At 37.0% G+C, this 10,434-nt stretch overlaps 2 protein-coding genes across 2 annotated transcripts; both read right to left on the bottom strand.

The window, feature by feature from the left end:
* Positions 1–3,044: 3,044 nt before the first annotated feature.
* Positions 3,045–5,053, bottom strand: LOC123710795 (chymotrypsin-1-like). Its single transcript, XM_045663012.1, has 4 exons — positions 4,859–5,053; positions 3,949–4,195; positions 3,561–3,734; positions 3,045–3,238 (listed from the first exon to the last, which is right to left on the bottom strand). The coding sequence occupies exons 1-4, from the start codon at positions 4,984–4,986 to the stop codon at positions 3,089–3,091; spliced, it is 699 nt and encodes a 232-aa protein (XP_045518968.1). The 5' UTR covers positions 4,987–5,053; the 3' UTR covers positions 3,045–3,088.
* Positions 5,054–5,586: 533 nt separating this feature from the next.
* On the bottom strand, positions 5,587–7,580 carry LOC123709005 (chymotrypsin-1-like). The gene is made up of 5 exons (XM_045660082.1): positions 7,476–7,580; positions 7,012–7,234; positions 6,321–6,555; positions 6,039–6,212; positions 5,587–5,768 (listed from the first exon to the last, which is right to left on the bottom strand). The coding sequence occupies exons 1-5, from the start codon at positions 7,525–7,527 to the stop codon at positions 5,622–5,624; spliced, it is 831 nt and encodes a 276-aa protein (XP_045516038.1). The 5' UTR covers positions 7,528–7,580; the 3' UTR covers positions 5,587–5,621.
* Positions 7,581–10,434: the final 2,854 nt, after the last annotated feature.

Below are 10,434 nucleotides of genomic sequence, written 5' to 3'. Positions count from 1 at the left end.
ATAAAAATTAAGTTATTTCTTAGTTTCGTCATATTTGAGAATAAGATCTACCAAAATTTTAAAATGCGGTGAATCTAATAGCGACATATTTTGAATTTAATTATATGAATTAATAAAGTTATAAAATATAACAATTTCTATGTAGATCCGCTTACACTTAACAATACGCGTAACGTGACGCTAAGGAATGTCCGTCCGATGTGAGAACAAGACAATAGCCTATTGTTACAATGTTAAAGTTTTAAACCGATTTTAGGTTTAAACACTCATTTATTATGTATATATAAAAAAACCATATCTAGGATAGGAAATAGAGCAGGAAACTTGGCTTAGCGAGAGTACTCACCAGACCAGCAACTGCATTTCTTGTCGAGTCTCGTAGCAGCACGAGGGAACGCCCAATGCTCCAGGTGTACCCGCGTGGATCTCGGTGACCGCCCTTGATGAGGTTCCTTTGGATTGCAGTAACGCGACTAGGGAGTCGCCGTTTACCAGGGGACTTTGAAGAGTTTGATTCGCGGTTTTCCTAGTTAAACGTGCAATCCTACCGACTGCGCCAGTTATGTTCAGGCAGACCGAAAAGACATTAAAAAAAGAATTTATTTATTTATATTGTTACGGAGACGGGTCGACTGCAATGTTTCTAGATTTTTCCACTAGTTAGAGAACTTTTCAGCAGGCTGTAATATGATTTCTGACCGTTTCAGCAGAGGGTCAATCACATATTAGAAAATTGTAGTTTCCATAATGTTAGCCTAGTTTTCAGGAAGCTGAAACCTTTTTTCAGTCAGTTTCAGAACATGTGTAGTCGATTGGTGCAGTTTTCAGGAGACCCGTTTTCAGGCGTTTTCAGGCCTAGGTATACCCCTTTGATGAAGGAATATTCTAGACCGAACTTTCTAGGTGTGAGACAAGGACGAAATGATACGAGAGAGAGAGAGAGAAGATCAGAACTTTCTCGAAACCAGACTGAGCACTCTAGAACGCCGTACGACAAGGACGGAGCAACGTGCGAAAGAGACAAAGAGTGCGGACGTTCTAGAATTGTGCAATTGCTACTCAGTAGCAAGCCCGCCTAGAAAGTTCTCGAATATTGTTTAGAATTATTCCTAAAGCGAGCCGAAACGCGACTAGTCGCCTTTAGTTTTGAATGCGATTACACGAGAGAAACACCGAAGCGATAAAGTGCGAACAAAGTGAATACATGTGATAAATTACAGTGTGAAGTGTGCATAAGTGAAGTAATTAGTGACTGTGTTTTTGTGTGTTATAAGTGCATCTCTGCGATTAATTTGTGCCAATAAATTCCTCATTGATTTTTCAAGAAATAAACCCTTGAAGAAATCTACGGCATTTTCTATCCGATCCCCTAGCTCGTAACAATATGTCTTTACAATTTGAAATCTACTACAAGACTGATCTAAATCTAAATAATACGAATACAATAATTAACTTTCAAATAAACTATAGTCGGCGAAATTGCTGAGTGCAACGTCAGGGGATGTTAAGTGAATCTAAAAAAACGATTTCATCTAGTATTCTGACGATTTGGATGTGACGCAAACTTACGGGCATTATTAGAATGTGCTAAAATCGCCATTTTGAAATACTGAAGCGCGTCAGATTAAGATATATTAGTTCATCTTTAAGTCCTAGACGTGCTCTCTCATAATCTGGCGATTCTCTGGAGGGATTCGCCTAATCTGATATTTAAAAAAATTGTTTTTAAATCATTGAACTTAATTGTTTTTGTTGTTCAAGTAGAACTTGTATTTATTAAATAATAATTTTAAAATATAATTAACCGGAAGAACTGGCTTACCTCGACGATCTTCTAAAATATTTATACATGTTTGTAAATTTTATTCATTTAAATGATTGAACGTAATTTTTTGATAAGCTCATAAAATAAATAGCAGAAAGTGTAGATATGTTTTTAAAGTAGAACTTGTATTTATTCGATAATAAAAATTTTTTTTTAATTATTATTGAATTTTCATTAATTATTATTATTATCATTAACCGAAAGAACCGGCTTACCGGCTATCACTCAAAGCATTGGCCAAAAGGCCGACGGCTGGGTGGAGCACTCAAAGCTAAAAACAAGCGGCTTGTTACTCGCTGGTTTCTCCGTACGTACGTACTAACTGCACGAATGCTCCATGTCTAAGGCTGAATTTAGTCTCACGCCGACCGCACGTTCATCGTCGGCACTGATGTGCGAGATATATGAACTTCTAGGAAGCGTTTTTGAATGACGCGTAGCTATCAGCGTGCACGGTGGTCAACGCTGACGATCGCTAGCGCACCTCTGCTTTCAGTGAGCGTTGTAGTGTCGAACGGAGCGGACGTCGTCAGCGTGTACAGTCATGGCAAATCGTGAAGTGGATACAGGTCGAGGTACGTCTGAGGAAGAAATTGTGGGATGCATCCGAGCAATCGGTGGTATAGGCACACGTCGTAAGCTGCAATGGACCAGTTTATCGTGTATCTTTGCCAGTAATTCGTCAAAAGTTCTTGTTGACATTCGAAAGTAATTAAAGAATTTACTGCCATATAACAAGACAAAGTCTCCTGCAACGGCTCTCTGCACAATCAATGGATGAACATGGAGTCATCCTCGTCGCCGGTGTTTATTTTTTTGAGGTAGGTAGTACGAAGCAGCAATAACTAAAACACTCCGCATTTTGGTCTTCGTCTGTACAGTAAGGCGGTCAGTACGATACTGAAACGAGCCACGTTGATGAACTACGCGCTGATCTATGAGCGCTGACGGTGAGCGAGACACTAAATTCAGCCTAACATGTTACATTACACCTCGTAACGTTGGTCAGTATCCAGCTTTATGGCCTTACGTGCGTACTCTTAAGCCTGTATTAGTATTACCTGTTCATGTGGCACTCCCAATGTACAATAGTTGCCCTTGCGCTTAAAAGCGATACGTTTGTTTGATCTTGTTATGCAACCGAATTGTAAGCTCATTTATGTTCTAACGAAATTCCCTTATCTCCTCAACTGTTTTTATTAGTAAAAATGGGTCGAAATGATATTGCCAGGAATTCATTTATTTCCAATCCAATTATAAATATTACAAGACCAAATTCTCCTCGAGCCAGTCCTTAAACCCGCTAATTCTCACGAATACGTCTGGAGCGCCGCGTGCGCAGGGCAATCCCCATGAAACGATACCAAACTGTTCACCCGTGTCCACTCGTACCAGAGCACTGCCAGAGTCACCCTGAAATTGATTCACTAATAAGCGTTACCTCTACCTCTCTATGTTATTGATGAAAGCAAATTTAACTAAACAAAATGGTTACGTATTAAAATTAGGCAAGAGTTTTATTGTATAACAAATTATACATTCACTCATAAATAATCTTAATTTCCTCTTAAATAATTTATAGATAAATATTTGTTTCCCATGTCATTATTTTACAGAAGGTTTCAGTTACAGTGTACACGAATAATCACAAACATAATCTCTATTGCGGCACTTACGTCGTTCAAAGCAACAAAAGCCTTCATCAAGATCTAAACAAACACGACATATTACTCACATTACAAACGCCATGTTTAATAGAATGGAAGACACAAAACTCAGTCGCAGGATCGTACTCTGGTAGTATCATACCGGAGTCGACAGAAGCCTGGCGTAATTCTTTATCACATCTCCCATCTTCTAACGTTGTTACATACAACTCTTGAAGATTGGGAGATAAAGGTCCTTGATGCTGGGAAATAGAGTATGGAATAAATACAAAAACAATAACGTTTAAAAAACACCACATTTTTTTAAAGGAACGTGCGTATTTTATTTGATTAAGTTCACATCAAGTCACACAGACAAGTGTGAATCCACTTATTTTAGCTCTATAGACGAACAACCTATGAATGATTTAACGACGAGCTTTTTCTTTGTTTAAACAAAAACATTGGATGACTTACGTAAATCCGTCCCCATCCAGCAACTCGACCTCTCACACCCGGTCCAATATGATCCAGACTAACCGGCACCAATTTCACTCTATCTGACAATACTACTTCAGTGCTAGTTACCAATAAGCCAATATCGTATTCCACATTCAATGGATCCCGAATATAGATGTGCTTGGGATGAGTAATGTTACGTTGTACGCGGTATGCCTCGCCGCCAACGTTCCACCTATTCGTGCCAACTATAACACGGAGTGTTCTGAAATTCATATTTTACGTAAATTATTTATAAGAAATGTTATACGTAATAAAAGATAAATGTCGAGTTTTCTTTTTATGTAACAGGAGGCAAAGGGGCAAGAGGCTCATCTGATGCTAAGTAATACCGCCTACCATGGACACTGACATTGCCTGAAGGTTCGCAAGTGCGTTGCCGGCCTTTTAAGAACTGGTACGCTCTTTTCTTGACGGACCCTAAGTCGAATAGGTTCCATATAGTGGTGGTGCGCGGAAAAAACTTCGATCGTTCTGTCACTCTGACCACGGTTAATCACGCATTTGGTAAAGCTGAAGGTCTGCGTTGAATGATATTATATTTGAGGTCAAATATAATTTCTCTTAGACTAATTTTAGTTCAAGTCTTAATTTTGTACCGTATTTATGTAAAATCCACCAGGTTTGGTTAAAAACCGTGATCATTTTTTTTATATAATGTGGCATCTGAAAACTAGTTAGTAGTTACTTTGTTAAAAAATACTAAGACAGAAAGTAACAGAAAATCTACCATAATTATAATTAAACTGTTCGATGGACTAGAATAATATTCTGATACAGTTACATATTTTGTATTTAAGTCCGATAACAGCGGACAATCGAAAACCTGAGTTGCCGCGTAACTTAAGAGAATTTTTAAGTAGCTCACGGTGTCAACTCTCCGCCCGTGTACAGTCGGTCAAAGCAATGTGCTGCTGATAAAACATGTCTCTTTGTAATGAGAGAACCACCACATTGAAAGGTGGCTACCATCAGCCCGTGAACTAAAGCAACCATGTAGGGAACGCTTCCTTCTGCGGCACTATCACCTCCCACCACTCTATCAGAGAAGTAGAAAGATATCTATCTTCGTCACAAGATGATCTCATCTTGTGACGGAAACGCTGAAAATTTTCAAAAAGATTTACCTATATCATTTAATATAAAGATGCAATTTAGATAAACAGAAAACTCTTCTCCTCCTACTCACTATGTAAGTTTAATTATACTTAGCCTTCTTTTGCTTGTTACCAATTTTATCATTGATGTCAATTGATCTTTAAAATTTATTATTGTATTTAGTTGTTTTGCTTTTAAAAACTTACCAAAACTTCCCAATACTAAACTAACAAAAATAATGGTAACGAAGGCCATTATTCAATAAATTACTTTAAAAACTGAAATATGTAATCACTTTTGCACTTATAATCACTAATAAAATCATAATTATTTATCAAAATTATTATCTAGGCGATAGTTGAAATTATTTATAAATAATTATATGATAACAAAAAAAATATTATAATATGATTTTTTCTATTTTGTCTTGATTTTATTGTGAAAGATATGTACATATATCTTCTGGCTTTTAATGGGAACATGAAAAAAACAACTAAGTATTGGCATTGATTTATATTGTAATAAATAATTATTTAGCGTATAGCGCGTTCTATCCAACTTCTATATGCGCTGATTCTAACAAACACGTCTGGAGCGCCGCGAGCGCAGGGAATGCCCCAAGACACGAGACCAATCTGCTGTTTGTTGTCACTCCTTACAAGTGCACTGCCGGAATCGCCCTGAAGATAAATTTGTATTATTTGTTTTAAGCATTCTGTTGACTTTATTTTATTCCTAATTTAACATTCTTATACTATAATAAGACAGTCATAAATGTTAGCGCGTTGAGAATGTCTTGTAAACAGATTTTTATTTAACTAAGTATAACAATAGATAATCATTACAGGCAACTTCCTTGAGATCATCAGTTCTATCTTAATAATAAAACATACGTTTTACTACATTTAAACATAATTAGTAGTGGTTAATTAGTAAAAGTTAAATCTTACATTACAAGTTCCTTGGTTAACAGAATGCAATGTGCAGATTTCCAAACGTGGGTCGACGGAGGGCGCTCGAATGTTAAACTGTTGGCCGATGCGAGGTACTTCCGCTTTACAGAACTCACCATCGACAGTTCTTGTCTGAAGTTCTATCAGCGTTCCAGAGACGGCACCGTTGAACTGTCACGTTAAATAATTAGAAATATTATAAAAACAAATGTTTTTTTTAGTAGGTTGGTACGGCTAAGAAAAGTAAAGAGAAGGTCTAGGTTTTCAAACTGAACCTACCCTTCTGTGTCCCCATCCATTGACAGTAGCTGCAACTCCAGCGCCGACATTATTGTAGTTGAGTACGACTGGAGCGATAGCATTCGTGAATCGAATAGTACTGGCAGAGACCAGTATTCCTATATCGTTTTTAATATCCGCGTGGACGTAGTGCTGGTGGGTGATGTTTCTAGCAATATTGTAATGGACTCCGCCATACATCCAACGGTTAGTTCCTACTGTAGCACGGAGGTTCCTGCACATAAAAAGTGCCACGTTATACGATATTTTCGTTACGCCTTTTTTATAGACAATAAATATCAAAATTAAGTGATCGTTATAGAATGTACGTATATAACTCTGTTACAATTTTTTTTAACAATAAATGTTTATATTTCTACAATTAATCTTTTTGCATCGACTACAATAACACAACACAAAATAAAATAATCCAAAGAAACAACAATGAATAAATACAAGTAATTTAACAAATAACACACAATATATAATATTTTGCCAGTCATAAAGCAAGACTCTTAAAAGTATCTTCTACTGGCGCGCACGCTGGACAAACTAAATAAATTTGTTTACTATCCTACAGATGAAACTGTAGGTAATTTTCGGAAAATCATTAGAAAGACTATGCGGTTGGTAATGGTGTATATGTAGGAACACTAAAATATCTAACATTAATCCTAAATTAACTACTAACCTGCTCAAACTCCCACTGTAAACTGCTCGAATACAATGGGCTGCTGTAAGGAAATGTCTGTTAGTGATAATAGAGGCTCCACACACAAAGTTCCTGATCATTGCGCCGTTGGAGAGGGCAGCCATCCACGGAACAAGTCCCGCTTGTTCACCTCCAACTATTCTGGCTTCGGAGTTTGTGTGGTCGAAGAATATGGACATGTCATCTTCTTCAATGGGTTTTGCTGCAAAATTTTACAACAATGTAATCACTATTATGTACACTCTCAAATTTTGTTAATTAATTCTGTCAGGTCTATTTTGAACACTTTAACTTAAATTTAATAACAAATTTACAAGCATTTCCCCCAAACAATATTTTATAATCTCTATGATATAACATATTAAATACATGTGAAAAGACATTCTAATAAAATATGCTCAGCATTTTGTTTTTTGGTTTCGTTTGTTGATTTTGAAACTTACCCAAGCTTCCAACCAGGAGCGTTAAGACAAAAAATCCCAGTTTTAATGCCATTTTTGTTTTAATTGCTTTTTTAGCGTAGGTAATGCCTTTTATATGTAATAAGATAAATAATTATTATCTGAAAAGTAAACATTTTATCGGATAATTGTTGATTTTATCGGACCTTGTGCTGATTATCATAGTTTTATGCAATCATTGTAACGTCAATAATGTTTTCTGTTTGTGCACGGGGGGACACTAACACTAGTACTCGTTAGGTACTCGTTAGGGGCCTACCTAATTACTCAACTAATTTGTCAAAAAACTGTTTTCTATAGTGATGTATATAAAAATAGGAAAATAAATTATTTTATTTATTTAATATGACTTAGTGTGTTGAGAAGCAGCATGTGTTGTAGGATGTTATGTTATGTTAAATACTGGCGCGGCACGCAAAGGGAGGTCATAGAAAAAATTTGTTTGTTGATTTTTTTACAATTGAGCAACATTTTAACCAACAAAATATAACCGCTCAAAACTCTAAGGAAGCTTTCCAATTAGTCGACATAGTGAAACGTGGGCCAGATAGTGCCCACGTTGCACTCTGTCGACTTCAGTGATGGTTTGGTGGGGCTATAACTATGAAGGAGTGACTGAGCCATACTTTTATGAAAAAGGTATCAAAACATCGGCACAAGTGTATCAAGATACCATTCTTGAGAAGCCCCTTAACAACACCATGTTCAATAATCAAGAATGGTCCTTCCAGCAAGTCGGCGCCGGGTCATTAAGCTCGGTCTACGCAGTCTTGGTTGGAAACGAACGTTACGGACTTCACCATGATTTATGGCCAGTTTTAAAGAGGAAGGCTTGCTCTAAACGCCATGATAATTTGGAGTCCAAAATCAAAATCAAAAGTTTTTATTTCAAATAGGCCTTTGCAGGCTCTTATGAAACGTCTAGTTGCACGGTTCCAAAAAGTGGGTCTCATGGAGAAGAACCGGCAAGAAACTCCATGGACACTCTTTTCAACAATGGTTTAGCTTACAAAGACTCGGCTACAATAGTAATAATCGGCTGAGAAGTTTATATAATGCAAGGTATATAGAGATTCTATACAATGCAAAAGAAAATTGAGTTTTTACTATTAGTGTAAAATGAGATACACACACTTGCACAGTTGCCAGGGAAGCCGCACATGCAGAGATGAATTAGCGCCATACATCTTTATCGTCAACATAGTCTTGGATTTTATAATACGCTTTTTTAATTAGGATTCCTTTGATGACGTTTTTGAACTTTTTAGTCGTAAGATCAGTTACACACTTCGGTAGCCTGCTGTAGAATCTGACACAATTCCCAAGAAACGATTTATTCGATTTTGTTAAGCTGTCCCTAACACAAGCCGTGCGATTGGCAGTAAATAATTTTTCCATGGATAGAGTGCGTGCTTCTGATTGAGGCCAGATCAACGTTGAAAGGACTGTATTGCAGCCAATTTTCGAGTAAGCTTTTTATTAAACTAATACACTGTATAAGCAATAAAGGTTGCAATAGAACAATTTATTTTTTACTTTGTTTTAGTATCTATGGCTTGACTAGGCATATATGACATCCACGAGATGTAGCGCTATGCTTCACAGCTAACGATTGGCAAAGTTAAAAAAATCTTTAATATGGTATAACAATTTGGGAAAACATCAACAAGTTTCTTTTCATAAACTAGGATTAAAATTTCACTGCAAGAGGTATAAGACTCTGGCTTAGTCTAAAGTAAGGTTTTATTTGAATGCAATTAATTTCTCTAGATGTTCGTCTACGTCATCTGGATAATAATCAATACTAATAATTTGTGTAAAAAGTTTCTTCGGATTTTTTAATATAGTTTATTTACATTTAACTACAGTATGGTACCATTTTATTCGATAACTTGTTGCCATCTTGTAGGTAGGGACATGATCCCATTGCTATAGAAATTTACGGGCGTCTGACCAAAATACCGCAACAATTGGTTTCGGCAATCCTCTGGTGATGTTAACCTGACACTGCCCAAAGAATTCTGAAGAGACCGTAAAAGTTGGATATCTGAGGGTTAGGCAAGGCAAGGTTAGGACTATTCAGCGGATGCATTAACACCAGCCAAGCTCTCTTTATTTTTGCTGAGTGGCTAAAGATGTGTCTGGTCTAGATGAAAAACCACACCCTTTCTGTTGATTAATTCCGGCCGCTTTCTCTCAACTTCTTGCTTTAATCTCATCAGTTGTTCGCAGTAGAGTGCAGAATCGATGGTCCTGCCAGGTGGTTAACAACTCATAATGAATAATGCCCTTTCAATCCCACCACACACACACAGACGACGCGACCTTTTTCGCACGTTCCGGTTATCGCCTCCTTCACATTCGGCCACGCAGTCTCCCTACTGTAGACTGGGTAAAAATACGCCGCAAATTTAGCCGTACAATCCGTATCTGACAGTACCATTTTTTTAAATAGTATTTTGATGTGCAGAATTACTATTTGGCGCCCTTATACCTATGTAATGCCAAAAATACTGAATAATTATGTATCCTCCCTTCATAACATTCAAACGCGAAATTTAACGCGTGCCCTACAAGCAGAAAAATCACGGTACTCGTTCGGAGAATTAGTAACTTTATATATCTTGTGTAATTTTAGCTTTTAGCTGCAGTTCACTTAACATTTCCTTAGTATACCATTCAGGATAGCAATATTTACGGTAACTATTATATCTATCTATAAAACAGCACTCTATTCCACGTGTGCCTCCACGAACTGCGGTGGTGATATGAATCCACTTGTCCGCCAAAAACACACACCCCGTCTCTCATACCCGACGGGCACAAAACTAAATCCAGCTGTCTCCCATCACAATTAAACACCCGACTTACATGAGTTAATTCACAGAACGACAATAAAAATTCAAAATATTGTTTAACATTTACACTTCTTGAATTTTAG

This window comes from Pieris brassicae, chromosome 1, assembly GCF_905147105.1.
Source record: "Pieris brassicae chromosome 1, ilPieBrab1.1, whole genome shotgun sequence".
Classification (NCBI taxonomy): Eukaryota; Metazoa; Arthropoda; class Insecta; order Lepidoptera; family Pieridae; genus Pieris; species Pieris brassicae.
This window is presented reverse-complemented; position numbering and strand designations above follow the sequence as displayed.

What these genes read in the sequence shown, in the direction of transcription:
- LOC123710795 (XM_045663012.1), bottom strand. Translation starts at nt 4,986, where the DNA reads ATGGTTGCTTTAGTTCACGGGCTGATGGTAGCCACCTTTCAATGTGGT. An exon ending in ACGGGCGGAGAGTTGACACC is followed by an intron (nt 4,196 to 4,858) that starts GTGAGCTACTTA and finishes TATGAATTTCAG; the next exon opens with AACACTCCGTGTTATAGTTG. An exon ending in TTAAACATGGCGTTTGTAAT is followed by an intron (nt 3,239 to 3,560) that starts GTGAGTAATATG and finishes AATCAATTTCAG; the next exon opens with GGTGACTCTGGCAGTGCTCT.
- LOC123709005 (XM_045660082.1), bottom strand. Translation starts at nt 7,527, where the DNA reads ATGGCATTAAAACTGGGATTTTTTGTCTTAACGCTCCTGGTTGGAAGC. An exon ending in GCTCCTGGTTGGAAGCTTGG is followed by an intron (nt 7,235 to 7,475) that starts GTAAGTTTCAAA and finishes AAAATTTTGCAG; the next exon opens with CAAAACCCATTGAAGAAGAT. An exon ending in TTAACCAAGGAACTTGTAAT is followed by an intron (nt 5,769 to 6,038) that starts GTAAGATTTAAC and finishes ATTTATCTTCAG; the next exon opens with GGCGATTCCGGCAGTGCACT.